General features: G+C 53.0%; 6 protein-coding genes across 6 annotated transcripts; 3 read left to right on the top strand and 3 right to left on the bottom strand.

The window, feature by feature from the left end:
* Window positions 1–740: 740 nt before the first annotated feature.
* Window positions 741–2,411, top strand: SES1 (Cytosolic seryl-tRNA synthetase; the record flags this gene model as incomplete). Its single annotated transcript, XM_056214302.1, has 5 exons — window positions 741–751; window positions 839–960; window positions 1,055–1,939; window positions 1,990–2,118; window positions 2,170–2,411. 5 exons carry the CDS (start codon window positions 741–743, stop codon window positions 2,409–2,411), a joined length of 1,389 nt encoding a protein of 462 aa, XP_056071569.1.
* Window positions 2,412–3,028: 617 nt separating this feature from the next.
* Window positions 3,029–6,250, bottom strand: N0V89_005524 (uncharacterized protein; the record flags this gene model as incomplete). The annotated part of the gene is made up of 7 exons (XM_056214301.1): window positions 3,029–3,298; window positions 3,368–3,502; window positions 3,546–4,066; window positions 4,255–4,322; window positions 4,377–5,808; window positions 5,879–6,114; window positions 6,171–6,250. The coding sequence occupies 7 exons, from the start codon at window positions 6,248–6,250 to the stop codon at window positions 3,029–3,031; spliced, it is 2,742 nt and encodes a 913-aa protein (XP_056071568.1).
* A 585-nt stretch (window positions 6,251–6,835) lies between these two features.
* On the top strand, window positions 6,836–8,326 carry N0V89_005523 (uncharacterized protein; the record flags this gene model as incomplete). The annotated part of the gene is made up of 3 exons (XM_056214300.1): window positions 6,836–7,444; window positions 7,492–8,114; window positions 8,164–8,326. The coding sequence occupies 3 exons, from the start codon at window positions 6,836–6,838 to the stop codon at window positions 8,324–8,326; spliced, it is 1,395 nt and encodes a 464-aa protein (XP_056071567.1).
* A 15-nt stretch (window positions 8,327–8,341) lies between these two features.
* N0V89_005522 (uncharacterized protein) lies at window positions 8,342–9,935 on the bottom strand (the record flags this gene model as incomplete). The annotated part of the gene is made up of 4 exons (XM_056214299.1): window positions 8,342–8,631; window positions 8,681–9,386; window positions 9,440–9,476; window positions 9,616–9,935. 4 exons carry the CDS (start codon window positions 9,933–9,935, stop codon window positions 8,342–8,344), a joined length of 1,353 nt encoding a protein of 450 aa, XP_056071566.1.
* A 1,624-nt stretch (window positions 9,936–11,559) lies between these two features.
* Window positions 11,560–12,672, top strand: N0V89_005521 (uncharacterized protein; the record flags this gene model as incomplete). Its single annotated transcript, XM_056214298.1, has 2 exons — window positions 11,560–11,593; window positions 11,645–12,672. The coding sequence occupies 2 exons, from the start codon at window positions 11,560–11,562 to the stop codon at window positions 12,670–12,672; spliced, it is 1,062 nt and encodes a 353-aa protein (XP_056071565.1).
* Window positions 12,673–13,075: 403 nt separating this feature from the next.
* Window positions 13,076–13,429, bottom strand: N0V89_005520 (uncharacterized protein; the record flags this gene model as incomplete). Its single annotated transcript, XM_056214297.1, has 2 exons — window positions 13,076–13,124; window positions 13,179–13,429. 2 exons carry the CDS (start codon window positions 13,427–13,429, stop codon window positions 13,076–13,078), a joined length of 300 nt encoding a protein of 99 aa, XP_056071564.1.
* Between the last annotated feature and the right edge of the window lie 1,740 nt (window positions 13,430–15,169).

The raw sequence follows: 15,169 nt of genomic DNA, 5'->3' as shown, positions 1-15,169 counted from the left end.
CGTTGGTGACTGACATGTGCGCCTTGCAGATGAAGAGCGGTTGATACTACAGGCACGTCCGCCCGTGAAGAAGGCGTGGGACAAGGTCAAGGAGGGATGTAAGCCTTCGTGAGGCAGGCTATATTGCACGCTTGGTACAAGGTTTAGACTTAGACGGTTGGGTGTGTCACATTCTTGGTCTCACTAGAAACGTAATGGCGTTATATGAGCGGAGGTATAATGGGCGTTTTTGGAATGGGAATTATATCCTTCTGCGATGGTATCCTACTGTGTCTTCCCAATTCCGCTCTACAGAGACCGAATGTGCAAATCTTGATTTTGCGTGCTTACCGATAGCCGACTTGAGTCACAATTACTTTTTGATGTCTTCAATCAGGTCATGCAAAGCACAAGCATGGCCCCGGAGCATTATTCCTCACACCACCTGCTTGCCCTCGAATAGGCAGCTCTGAAGCTATGACGATGACCCACCGCAATCCACACTTTCACATGATTACGGCCAACCTGCCGAAGCGGGAAAGTTGTGAGTAAGATTGCTCGGAGTTTTGTTGACCCGGGATGCGCACCTCGTACCAATCACCGCCTGTCACCCGCCACTGCCACCACCGCCACACTTGCCCCGCAGAACGCCCCTGACTCATGCGTCAACACCGACTCATCGAACTTTTGAGATCTGGAGGGGAATCTAGATAGACGCGCCAGAACGGTTTCCCAGCTCGAGTTAGCAAAACTCCTACACCATGTTGGACGTGTGAGTCCTCTAGAACCCCATGAAATGTCGTTTTGAGGACTGGAAGAGGTGTATTGAGGGAAAGTACTGACATGGAGGGGTAAACAGTAACGACTTCATCGCCGAACGTGGCGGCAACCCCGAGAAGATCCGAGAGTCGCAGCGCAAGCGACACGCGAACGTTGAGATCGTGGACGATATCATACATGATTTTGAGGATCACAGGAAGAGTACGCGCCCCTGCCAGCCTAGAGACAGCGTCGCACACGACCACATGTGGAATTGGAATTGGAAGAGGCACATGGCTGACACTGGACTGAACAGCACAATATGCGGCGACGCAGATCGGCAGCACCATAAATGGCCTCCAGAAGCAGGTGGGACAGAAGAAGAAGGCCAAGGAGAATGCAGACGACCTGCTCAAAGAGATGGCCGATTTGAAGAAGCAAAAGGCTGCAAAGGAGGATGAGGCAGCAGAGAAGCTCGCCAAACTGACAATCAAGGTCAAGACCGTCGGTAACTACGTACACCCGGACGTCCCCGTGTCCGACAATGAAGACAACAACGCCATCCTCAAGACATACTCGCCCGACGGCAAGAAGCCCGAATTCAACGCAAACGGCATCCCGCACCACGGCGTACTCGCACGGCTCAACGGCTACGACCCGGAGCGCGGCGTCAAGATTGTCGGCCACCGCGGATACTGCCTCATAGGCTATGGTCTCTTTCTCAACATGGCGCTCATCAACTACGGCCTCGAGTTCCTCTTCAACAAGGGCTACACACCCAACCAGCCGCCATTTTTCATGCTGCGCGACCAGATGGCCAAGACTGCGCAACTCTCAGACTTCGACGAGGAGCTATACAAGGTCACCGAGAGCAAGGACAAACCGGAGACGGATAAGTACCTGATTGCTACATCTGAGCAGCCAATTTCCGCACTGCATTCGGAGGAGTGGCTCGGTACGGCGGATCTGCCGATCAAGTATGCGGGATATTCGACCAACTTTCGAAAAGAGGCGGGCTCTCATGGCAAGGATGCCTGGGGTATTTTCCGTATTCACCAGTTCGAGAAGGTCGAGCAATTCCTTATCACAGATCCTGAGAAGAGCTGGGAGGCGTTTGAGCAGATGCTTGAGACGTCTGAGGAGTTCTACCAAAGCTTGGGATTGTCGTACCAGGTTGTTGGCATTGTGAGCGGCGCGCTGAGTACGTACCAATTGGCTCGTGGGATGGATGCTAGCGCTAATGGGAAATAGACAACGCCGCCGCAATGAAGCGCGACCTTGAGGCCTGGTTCCCCGTCACCGGCGGCGGTGAGTACAAGGAACTCGTCTCGTGCTCAAACTGCACAGACTACCAGACACGCGAGCTGGAAATCCGCTATGGTACGCCTTCCGCTTTCTAATCCTACACCATCACTAACGCAACCTTTGTAGGCGTCAAAAAACAAACCTCCACCCGCAAAGAGTACGTCCATGCCTTGAACGGCACCCTCACCGCCACCGAGCGCACTTTGTGCTGCCTGCTCGAGAACTTCCAGACGACCGAGGGTTTCAACGTGCCCAAGGTGCTGCAGAAATACATCCCTGGCCAGCCCGAGTTCCTGCCGTTCGTCAAAGAGTGGAGGCCCACCAAGGACGAGACCAAGATTCCCGAGAGGCCGAAGGAGGCGAAATAGGGAAATGAGGTGTTTGAGAAATGACAATTTGTCTGGAAGCGTGCGAGAGACGGACTGGTGTGGGAAGAGATTTGAAAAGGAAGGTTTTGAGTGGCGTAGGGATATACCAGCGATCGGGCTGTAGACCAGATAAAATGGAAAAAACCTGTCCATGCTCATCAGAAAGTCCCAATTATGCATGTCTCGCGTGAAACAGCGGTCGGCGTCATGATTTCAGTCAAATCCATTCTCCTTGCCGGACAGTCTCTTCTTCGCGCAACGACAGGCTGCCTCGACCTAGCCTTGGTCATGTCATGTCATGCCAACACGGATGGAGAGTCATAATCTTGCACACTACACTGGCTAAATCATTTGGAACCTTCAGAAGTCCGAGTTCACAGAGATAAACACTAACGCAGGATTATCATCAATTCATGACAAAGCAGGGGATATACTGCAACGCATGCAATGCCCACCAGTATCCCTCCAGTCCAACGCTTTTCTCCTACGTCGCCCGGAAATGCAAGTAAGCCCATAACTCATGATACAAGTACAAAGCATCCCTCTCTTGCCCGTGCTAATGCGCGCCGTAACGCCATCCATGCATATTCCGTCCCTTTCCCTCTCCTCAGCTCTGCCTACTCGTTCTCATTCTTCTTCGTCGCCGTTTCATTTATCCCAGTCCCTTTTCCGCTCTTCGGTAGCAAACTTTTTATCTTGCTCACAAGATCTTCTACTTTGAACGGCTTGGAAATAATACCGTCCATGCCCGCGTCGAACATGCTTTTCGTCTGCGCTTCCCGCACGTTGGCTGACACACCGAGAATCGGGGAGTATCCCGCCTTGAGTTCGTCTTGGAGCCTGCGGATCTCCGTGGTCGCGGCGTTGCCGTCTTTGATGGGCATTTCCTGTTGAGCGGGTGTTAATCAGAGCATAAAAGGAGGTAAAGAAGAAAAGAGGGGGCTAAAAAACCCTACCTGATCCATGAGGATGCAGTCGAAGAAATTTCTCGGCCCACCCTCGTCGGGAGAATATTGCCCGCGTTCGGCGACAGCGTCGATGGCCTCTTGGCCGTTATTCGCTACAAAGACCTGGAAGGTGTCATTGGGATCCTGGAGACTGAATGTTAGAAAGGGATCCGTGTCTGAAGCTTACCTCGAAGCCCTTGCCCTGCAGCTGCCGTCTTAGCACCTTTTGGTTAATGAGATTGTCTTCGACCAAGAGGAGGGTGCTGCGGGTGTCAGATGGGTCTTGCGAGTCTGATCGAGAGCGATCGGCTGAGTGTAATTCTTGCCTCTTCGTCTCGCCGAGATGAAGATCTGGGAGGCCATCCTCGATGTCTCTGGTGAAAGAGGAGCGGCGGTGTTTGATTTTATTGGCTACGCCCTCGGTTTCTTGGTAGCGCTCGTCTTGCGTGGAATTGGGATGCGATTCAGGGTGGTATTCTGTGGGCGGATCCTTCAGCGTTTCATTCATTCCCATGTCATCTGAGTCGATGCCGCCACTACTAGTGAGGGATCGCATTGGTGGTCTTTGGGGTTCTTGTTTCCCGTGTTTCTTGGCTTCGTCTGGAGCACCCGCATCTTTTTCTGTTTCCTTGATTCGCTTGAGGTTCGAATCAGCACGGTTGTACGATGGTCTCGGTGTCTGCGACCGCTGCTGTGCGTTGGACGACTCTGAGGAGCGTGTACTTAATGACGGCCGACTTTCCCCCGGACTGCCCGTCAGGCGGCGGACCTTGAAATAGAAACCGAAAGTTGAGCCTTCGCCACTTCTACTTGACACGCCAATGTCCCCACCGTGCAATTGACAGACTGCGACAGTTAGCTTAGTGGCTGGCAAGGAAGGAGACCGGCGCCCATACGTTTACGCGAGATGAAGAGTCCCAGGCCAGAGCCTCCGTACTTTTCTTGCGTTTTCGGAGTAGCTTGTCTAGGCGACGCATCAGCACTTGCAACTCGGATGGGTGAAGTAATAGCGTCATACCTGAACCTCTCAAAGAGCTTAGCCTGGCCTTCTCTGCTGATACCAATGCCAGTGTCTTTGACTGCGACCATCAGATACATGACAGGCCCGCTGCCCCACTCTGAACTCATGGTGGAATCAATGTGAAAAGTCTCTTCGTCCTTGCTGAAGAATATTACATTAGGTGGATAGGACGTTGGTCGATCATTGGAAGCACCCATTGACACGGTTATTTGTCGGTCGCCGTCTTTCCTGGCCGTGAACTTTATGGCGTTTGTGATGAGATTGACCAAAACCTGTTTCATCCGGTTGCAATCGGCGATGACTTCTTCGACTTTCATGTCATCATATGAGTAGTCCATAGCGTAGTGGAACTTGATGCCTTTGGCTTTGAATTCTGAGTTGAAAACTTTCAGGGCTCGCGAAAATTCCCATTTTGGTTTGACCTGCCTAGGGACCAGCGACAACATCATGGAATCTAGTTTCGAGAAGGACAAAATGTCGTCAACGAGAGTATTCTGATGCGACACACAAAGAAGAATGGTATCGGCAGCGTCCAGAATGTCGTCGATTTGTTGTTTAATATCCTTGTGCTCGGTGCCAATATCGCGTGCTACCTCTTTGACCTCCTCTGCGAGATGTAAAACAGCGCTCAGCGGGTTTCTGATTTCGTGGGATACCATGTCAATGAAGCGTTCCTGCTGCTGTTTCCGCTCCTGGGCCTCGACAGCCGCCTTTTCTTGGGTAATCTCAGCCTGTTTGATTTCGGTAATATCCACAACGGCACATATGAAGCCGGCCTCAGGGTCGTCGCTCAACGGCCGGAACAGAAATAGCCTCCATTCGCCTTCTTCACCTTGGGCGTCGGCGGCGCACCGGAACTCGATGCGTAGTTCTTCGCGGGTGGAAAAAGCCCGGCGATAGGCGCCCATGACACGTTCGTAGTCCCGAGGGTGGATACTTTCTGGCCATGCGCGGAACTCATTCTGTCCTTTGTTGGTGGTAAGCTTGAAGAAGCCGTCATTAACGAAGATGGCTTCGGCCTCCTTGTCCAGAATGGCAAGGCCATTGGGAAGGAGCTCTGCGAACTTTGCGAAGAGTTGCGTCTGCTGTGCGTCGGTCTGATCATGCGCTCCGCGAGAGTTTTGTTGTTGCGAGGCGGAACCCTTTGTTCGCCTTGCAGCTTTTGGGTTCAGGTTGTTGGTCGCAGAACGTTCCTCGGAATCATGCGAGTTGCCTCCCTTGGTCTGCGAGGCAGAGTCTTTGTTCTTTTGTGGTTTCTGTGAGGCCAGATCGTCCACGTTGGAAAAGCCCAAGTATTTGTCCCCCAATCCGCTTCCAAGCAGCTGTGCAAGCACGCCCTGGCGCTCTCCGTTCTCATCGATGATGGTGCTCACCAAGATCTGGGACTCTTCGCGGGCGTCGGGGGTATGCTTGAGGAAAAATCTACAGGCTGGTCATGGTCAGAGGATGGACGCAGGCGACGGGCCATGGCACTGCTTGCTTACCTACCTTGCACGTACGTCCTCGAACCGCCGCGCGCAGAGCAGAGAGCGCCTCCTCCGAGTACGTTTCGTCTGCGCGGGTACCCTGGCCGTCCAGGTCGCCGCGCGCTTTACCCCAGGCGAGGTTGTGGACTATGGAGAGGTCCTTGCCCCAGAAGATAGCGGCGCAGTGCGGGATCGGGAGGATGCATGAGTTGACGAGGACTTTGAGGGCCGTGGGCCAGGTGTCGCGCTTGCCGAGCGCCGACTTCGACCTGCATATATCTCATGAGCCGATGCCGCAGGTCAGGGTGGTAGTCGGGTTGCTCACCAATCCTTGCGGTCAAGATTTTCCAGGTTCAGATCGTATACTGGCAGGCCCGCGGCGGTGAGCTTGTCAAGGTTCTCCATGGCGCGGGGGCAGGGCGCCGTGGAGGCTAGGAAGGATGCTCAGCCGGCAGCGGGAGGAGGGGATCGTGGGGCCAGCGCTGTGCGGCATCGCGATTGTTTTGTATCGAGCAAAGCGCCGTCGTCCACGATCATCGATCTCTCGGTGACGTAATGCCAGATTGGCCGGCTTTCCCTGCCTGTGTGCCTGTCAAAGCGTGCACAACGCGTGCCTGGAGGCTTCCAGGGTCTGGCCACAAAGATCGCCGCGCTTACGCTGCATCGAGCGGCGGGCCATGGCAATGTGCGCGCGGTACGGCGTTTTGCGCATTCCCCATGGCCCTTGTCGCCCTAAACCTCGCTGATCGCTTCCCAACGCCGACCCACACCACCCCCTCCCGCACGGGGTCCACCATCTGGGAGGTGTACTGTGTACATCGCAAAGAGACGGTAGTGTTGGTTTGCATTGCGTTCGCCCCTTGGACATAGACGTGCACGACTGGGACGACTTTGAGTAGACGTAGACGTGTACGCCACGGATCTGACCGGGTGACACCCCGCCTACATCAGCTCGACAACGCCGGCCAAGCCATCCACTTACCACGCGCCATGTCGCACATGAAAGCCCCGGACAGCGTCGTCGAGCTTGCTCCCGAGCTGCTGGAGCTCATCCTGTCGTTTCTCCGCCCACAGGAGCTCGTCAGGTTCGGGGCGACCTGCCGACGCGCACACGACTTCATCCGTCCCACCAACCAATTGCTGTGGAAGCAGACCTTCCTGCACGTTTTTGACCATCCGAAACATGTTTGGGAGGCCCTCGTTCCTACCGCCCGCGCCCACAATCAGCCCCGCGAGGCGCTTTGGGACTGGCACCGTGAACTTGTGCGCCGCACAGAGGCCTACAACCTTGTCTTGGAAGGGGACCGGGACACGCTCGCTCCCGAGATAGACAATGTCGTCGGCGCTCTGCTCGACATTCAGCAGACTGCGTCTTGCCCAAGTACCGACGAAACTGCCTCACCCGTATCTCTGAATATCATGTATCTGAACCGCCTAGTGCAGCGCGCACCGGACTTTGACTCCATCATTCACGACTTCAGCAGACATCCTTCTTCGCTATCAGTCCCCCGAGACTCGAAAATGAACCCCGATCGACCCATTACTCGCTCCATGTTGACACGCGGGGCGGTCGTGCCTGAGTGTGCTAGCCGCTTGCATGTGCGTAGCTTCCTTTACATCCCTTACCCTGGTTGACTTGTTCTCAGATAATTTACGGTCCTACCGAGAGGGAAGAAGACTCGACTGCGTCCAAGGCCGCTGCAAGAGCTATCGTGTACGACTGGAGTGTCACAGGCGAGGACGCCGATTTCGGTCCATTCCAGAAAGATGGCTCAGGAGCAGTGAATTGGCAGTCCGTGGAGGCTATTAGCTCCTTGATGCATCGTATTTTTGATACGGCTCTCAAGGCATATCATTTGCACCCGACTGGCTTTGACATCCACGTGCCCTGCAAGCAACCGATGAACGCCGCCGTTCCCGTTGATTGGGCAGGAATCACGGGCACTTGGGCGGGCACTTACGCCTTTCTGGACTATCGTGCGCTCGTTCATTACAATTTTGCTCACAACTTGGAACATACTTTGGATCTAGGAAATTACGAAGAAGCGTGTGGTGATTTGATGCGCTTGGACCTCGAAATAGATGATTCGGAAGAGCTAAAGAACGATGAACGACTGCAATCTGACTTGCCATATTGCGACGACCTCCCAAAATTGTATTTTGAAGGCACATCTACCAGACAAGCGACCGAGCGACCCTCGATAGGCGTAAGAGGAGTGGCATGTCTTGCTCCTGGCGGACGAGAGGTGCGCTGGCGGCTCATCATCAGGTAGATTCGACCTGTGCATCTCTTTGACACTTGTCGCTAATAATCACAGGTACGCTGGTGCAGATCAGTGGCAACTGGAAGGAGTGCAACCCAGTGGTATACGATCTGGAGGCATATATGGACTGTGGAGCCACGTAGATCACGACGATCACGGTCCAATGGGTCCGTTCTATTACGCGCCAAGCGCGATCACTGAATTCTCCTTCGATTAGACAACATTTAGTCGTCTACTCCACCGCTTTCCCTCTCTTTCTCAAGCTCTCGCCATACCGCCATAGGATATAAGGCGCCGGAATTCCGAACAAGACCGCAATACCGGCAAGGGTAGTGTTTCCGAGCCCATATCCAAGTGAATCGTAAAGGCTCGGGGCGAATATGGGGAAGGCGAAGGCGAAGACGTTTCGGGGAAGTTGTGCTGCGGCGGCTCCTGACGCTGTGTGGTCTAGGTATGCCTCGATGACGTAGGATTGTACAGCGGTGGTACTTAGGAGGTAGCCGCATCCAAGTAGGACGGCCCCTAAAGACACAGTTAACATCTGCCTCTATCGCATCGGCGGCCGTCTTACCAATGTCCACGACGATCCAGTGCACCCGTTGCTGGGCTGCCCAGCCGTATATCAGGAGACCAACAGGGAACAAAAGGGTTCCCGGTACCATGAGCGGTACCCGATTCTCTGGCCGCGCGACCCCTCCGTTTCTTGCCTTTAGACGAGCCCATATTGCATCCATCGCCCACCACTCTATGAGCAAGGCACTTAAGCAACCTGTCACTATGGCAAAGTAATGGAGACCGCTCGCAGTGTGCGATTGTTCGTACCGCTCGATCCACATGCTTGCAAACGTCGCATGGAATATGTACAACAGGCCAAATTGATATCCCATCAAGAATGCTGCGAGCTGGATGACCGGTTGTGTGCACAACATAATTGTTGGTCGCAGCGTAGTGATCTTCAAGCGAACTGCGATCGTCATGCTCGATACGTCTTTCTCCGCATAGAACGACTTGCCCGTCTCCTTCCTCAATCGCGCCGCTTTTCGGGACAGCAGGGTTTGTGCGTGTGTCTCGGGCAGGAACAGTGCAAACAAGATGACCAGAAGAGCGGCGAAGATAGACAATGTATAGAACAGCCATCGCCAACTCACCTGCTGCACCATAACGCCACCTACGATGGGACCTATCGCAGGTCCCAGCAGAGGCAGGAAACTTCTGACAGCTATTGACTTCCCTCGCTCATCCGAGTTGAAGCAGTCTGCTACGATAGCACCGGATACCTTCCATTCTATCAGCCCACAAGCATCAGCAACAAGGACGGGGTTATACTCACAGCAAACTCCGCACTCGCCCCCAACCCCGCCATCAGCCTCCCGGCAATCAACAACCCCCCTTCCCTTACTCAACCCACACAGCGTATTCCACAGCACATACCAGCTTCCCCCAATAATCCAAATCACCCTCCGCCCGCAAATTTCACTGCATGGCGCGAGAACCATCGGTCCAAACGCAAACGCTAGGATGTAGATGGATAGAGCCATGGAGGCTTCTGCTTGGGAAATGTGCAGATCAGAACCGATGGCGTCGAGAGCGGGGGCTAGCATTGGACCGGACATGAGGGTCACGAGACCGCCGAGGGAGGTTAGGAGGGTAGTGGCCCATTTGCGGGAGGCGGACCAGTTGTAGGGGTTCGATGGATCGGATGGGCCATCCCAGGAAACAATGAGGTTCGCTGTTTGTTCGATGGTGTTGGTTTCTCTCACGAGAACTCCCTTTTCGAGTTCGGGTATGTCCGGCGTTTCGACAGGGACTGCAGCTGGGGAACCCATGGTAAATATTCGTGTACAATCATGGTGCGTAAAGCTCTTCCGCTATGTTTATATACATTTACGATTTGTAGAGATACGCGTAGCCGCGAGATTGCATGACTTTACTCCGACTTCGAGCTTTTCTCCGCGTCCCCTCGAGATCCATGACTCCATCGCTCCCCTGCAGCCTACGCTTGTTTCGTTCCAGGTAAGAGCAATACTTGATTGGGCACATCATTGGTGCAGATCTGCAAGTATTGCTTATCAGATCGATTGATAAAAACTATACCTTTCTATGGTACTCGGACATATTCCATGTATATCCGAGCCACACCTTCTTAACCCGGCTAGCCTGCCTTCTCCCTGACGTTCAAGTACACCTCGCTCCCAATTTTCTCCGAGCAAATGCATATGTGCGAGCCAACCTTGTCAGATTTATTTTCTGCGGCGAATAGCAATGGAAGTCCGAAAGCGGAAACAGCGTGCCGTTTTGTCATGCAACGACTGCCGTCGCCGCAAACTCAAGTGCGATCGTGAGCTGCCTTGCAATCGATGCACGGGCGGAGGATATCCGGAGAAATGCGCGTACAACTTTGTTGAAGGACATTGCGAAGCTGAGAAGGCGCCCAAGCGTTCTCGCACCTCTCCATCGCATACTGTACAGCGTGAAGGCAGAGAGCTAGAGGCGGCGTCCAATGACAGGATCGGTGATCTGGAACGACAGGTTCATGAGCTCAAAGAGACTGTGAGGTCGCTGAGATATAATTCCGAAGGAGCAGGAGGCGATCGGGAAGAGGAGCTGGAACTGGGTGATGGTGGGAATGTCGAGGCTTCGGTTGGACTGTTTAAGGGTAAAGCGTATCGCACGTTCTATTATGGGCCGACTAGTCCTATCACTATCGTCGCTCATGTACGCTTTATACCCATATTCATTCTCTTCTTAATACCCTCTCCATTAAGGAAAGCCCAGAAAGACCACTCACTAACGCTCGCACAGTTCCCCGACCTCCGACCCTTCATGAAACAAGTCTTCGTCGGCTCCACCCTCCAAAAGCTCCGACAAGACTCCAAAGCGCAAGAAGATCGCGCTCACGCAAAGCAAGCCGCTATCCGTGTTCTTACCGTACCAAACCTACGCAGTCTGCTGCCCGATAGAGAAACTGTGAATGCGGTAGTGAAAACGTATTTTGCAACTTTCGAAACCACGTACCGTATTCTCCATACTCCGACCTTTTGGACCGCTTATGCAAGTTACTGGGATGGAGTGCATGAGCTAAATTCGGACTTGGATGCAACTATTCTTGCCATACTGGCGTGTACACTATGCACCTCTACGCACGATACACCTCGGTACAACTCCAACGGGTCCTCTTTCCGCAGTCAGGCTGTCGTCTGGCTTAGGGCTTGTGAGGCCTGGCTAAAACGTCAGAGTAACAAAAGGAGAAGCCTTGCTAGCGTGCAGGTGAGGTTACTCAGGCTTCTTGCGCTGAGCACCACGTGCCTGAAAACGAAGGAATACTACCAGGAGGTGCAGGCGCAGATTGTACTCATGGTTTCTTCGGGTTTTCACAGAGATCCGGTGATTCTGGGGTCGAGGTGCTCAGCTTTTGAGGCGGAGATGAGACGGAGGCTTTGGGCAACGGCCATGGAGTTGGAGATGCAGGCCAGTATTGACAAAGGTGAGAAACATCAATATCAATTGAGAAGACTGTGGCTAATTGATTGGGAAGGAATATCATCGACCCTTTCGAGTCTGCAGTATGACTGCGCAGCGCCACGCAACATCAACGATTTAGACCTTCAGCCCGACATGAAGGATCTCATCGACCCCCAACCATGCCACAATTTTACTGACACCTCCTACCTCCACTGCTCCGTACGCTCACTTCGTCTTCGCGCAAAGCTTTGCGCGATCGCGAACTCACTGCACTCCCCGCCCTCCTTCGCCGATACTCTCCAATTTGAGCAGGACATCCAAATCGCCCTCGACAACCTCCCCCACTGGACCGATCCACGAGCGTTGATGGCTTCGACACTTCTAGATCTGCAGCTCCGCCAATTTCTCATCATTATACACCAGCCACTCACGCTGTACACCTCATCCCAAAGCAAGAAGCGACCGGATACCTCCCAAATCTACACAACAACAACTACCCTCTCCGCTGCTGAGTCCATCATAACCTTACACACCGCCCTCCTCAATGCTTCGCCTCCAAACTTCGCCCTCACCTGCCTCCGCCTCGACTACCTCCGCGCCGCCCTGCTAATAGCCCACATCGCGTATCACTCTTCTTCCCCATTCATCACACGCATCGCAAGACCTGTTTCCGAAGCCACGGCCACAGCCAGTTTGAGATTGCTGGAGGAGAGAAGCATGAGGCCTGGCAGGGGGAATCATCATTATTGGTATCTGAGTGCGGCGATCAGCCTGGTGAGTATACGGTTCGCAGAAGCGGATGGGAAGGGAGAAGAAGAGAAAGAAGGGCTGAGTAGGGAGGCGGGTGATAGGGTGTGTGCGCTTTTGTATAGGGTATTGGCGCTGCAGGATGAACAGGGAGAGGGCATGCCTAGTGAGGTTATGCTGGGCGATGCTGGGACTGTCGGGAATACCATGCGCACGCCGGCTTCCATGGTGGAGCCGGGTTTTGGGGTTGATATGGGGGGTTTTCAGGGTATGGAGGCGATGGAGGGCTGGGAGGGCCAGGGGACGTGGGGTTTGGATGATTTTTGGTTCCTTGGGGATTTGGATGGGGGATAGGGACAGGATTTTGAAAAGAGGAGGGGTGGAGATTAAGAAGGCGAAGGCGGAGGGTTCCTGGACGGCGATATGGTGCATTCCATCTCCATATTCATCCATCTAGAGACAAACGTTACCCAAACAATAAAGTCGACCAAGAAGCACTTTACTGGCATGTTTTCCATGCTCGCAAATCTAGATAATATCAACTCTAATGAACAGAAAGACCTTCACCCGCTCTTTCTTATGCGGATTACGAGCCTTGAGCTAGTGTTGTATATTGAAAGGCGCTCAAAAGCAGTCTTCCTCTACTCTGCACTACCGGCTTCCAGTGGCGGTCGCATGATATGTACATGATGATGTTGTATTCTACAGCAGTCAGACACCTTACCAACCAACGCACCCTCCATATTGTGTTCCCAGGCTAAACACGTACCATATGCTTCACCGTCGACTGATCATAGCACGCGTATCTATTGTCATACATCAGCACCACTCTACCATATTAAAAGTACGCTTTCACTTACGCAGGCGCGGGAATACTAATATTCCCGGGGAATTCCACGCACATGCCTCCGCCCGCTTCTACGATCGTCTTGTACACGTCCAAGCCCTGGACGCAGGGATTTTGGATGTTGATACCCAGCTGGCCGGCGACCTGCAGAAGATAGCCGTTCCAGATCTCGATGTTGTTCTTGAAGATGTTGCCGCCGCATTCGCTGCAATCTAGGGCCAACGCAGGCACGACTATTGCGAGGAAGAGTGCGTGTGATCGCATGTTGAAAGTTACAAGAGAGCAAAAGTGAAGATGCTAATATGGAGTGGTTCAAAGGGCAGTGGGACGACGTTTATATATAGCTAGGGAGAGCGGTAGGTGTAACTGTGGTGTTTTTCTGACATGGAAAAAAGTGCGTAAGGGATGCCATGTTTTATGGAAATCTCGCGGTATGATCCTAGGGTTGTGCGCATGCGGTTTAGGCTGATTGTGGAGGCGGCATCATGCGCGTTTGTAAGACACGGCATCGGCGAATTAGGCCTCCAAGGTAGGGTTTTAATTTCACGGATAGCCTTTCTGGACATGGATAGCAGGGTTGTTATATTTGTGAAGTAGAGCAACGCGGGGTTGGTAAGCTGCGGAAATAGTGATTGGAGAGTCGCAAAGGATGGATCCTTGCTGATGCCTGACCCTAGCAGCAAACATTGGGAAGGTGCGCTCTATGGGCGCAAAGTGATCGTGGTCGATACAGGGCGTTAACGGTGGTGGTTTGTGTGACCGCACCCTTTCGTCCATTAGGATTGCGGCGTGCTGCTTGTGCCCCATCTCAGAATCGCAGAGTGCTGCCACTTGTCCATTACGAAGGTTTCAAAAACCGCACAGACTAATTGTGTAGGCTAGTCATTTGCGTATGCATCATTTTAGAGTGGGGGATACAGCATCGTTACTTAGATTCGTACATCATTTCCAGTGTAACGATCGGAAATTAAATGAACCGAGCTTGGTAGTGGCCCTGAATGAGCGGTCATAGCGAGATAATAGACGGCTAGCTCGAGTGAGCTGTCATCGATCGAGCGGGGAGGAACGTCCCTATAGTAGGATACAGTGCTCGCCTGTAGTTCCCCAACTTGCCTTTGAGCTGATCCAAGGCTTGAGGACTTAGTGCGGTGACTTCTCTCTCAGTGTTGAGTGGACTAGCATCGGAGACGCATCTTCAGATCGTTCGAAGAAGCAGCTTCCCACGCGCACCTGGCAGGTGCCACCGTTCTAGGATAGTGTATCTGGGCAGCTTCCGCCACCCTAGCTATCTATTACTCCTACACTCAACTTCTACTCCCAATATTGGTATTGTCCGTTGGGGCCGTTTATGCTGGAAGACAATGCCTTGTCTCTATGAATCAGTCAACCGGAGGATTGTCTGGATCGAGGCGTATCAGGTGCAGGCTGAGAATTCTAGTGTTGCAACGCTCGCACTCGGATATATCTACGAGCTCCTGCTTATTTCACAGCCTACCCGAGTCATGTGAGCGGCTTGCGGTTACCCATGGGAGTAAGCAACGTAGTCGCGTCGAGTCGTTTCGTCTCTGAGGGACCAGCAGAGAAGATCACTGTCTTGTTTAGCTTCCGCTGGAGCTTATCAGACGCCACTAAGTTACGATCGAGTACTGAACACAAGACTACTACGAGAATCTGGGCAACAAAAACCCCATAGCAACGTTATGAACTTGGATATGACTCCCCAGATCGCCGAAAGCTTTGTTCCCGGCCACCATGACTTCGATAGAGTTTGCGGCACAATGATTGACATGCCTGCTTCAATAGGTACCACTAAGGTTTGAAGAAAACCTCAAAGTCGAAATGGAGATTAGCACAACTACTTTTTGTCGATTATTCTGAACATACCCTGCCAGTTTGGCGTGTCACTGAATGCGTGTCTTTCTGGAACTCAGTAGTTTCACGCTTCGCTAAATAGCACGATTCGTAGTAGACCTTTCGCTACCTTCGTCATAGATATGACGGGCT

This window comes from Didymosphaeria variabile (genome assembly GCF_027946475.1).
Source record: "Didymosphaeria variabile strain IMI 356815 chromosome Unknown scaffold_4, whole genome shotgun sequence".
In the NCBI taxonomy this organism is placed as follows: domain Eukaryota; kingdom Fungi; phylum Ascomycota; class Dothideomycetes; order Pleosporales; family Didymosphaeriaceae; genus Didymosphaeria; species Didymosphaeria variabile.
Note: the sequence above shows the minus strand (reverse complement) of the source record. Positions and strands in the feature narration are given on the sequence as shown.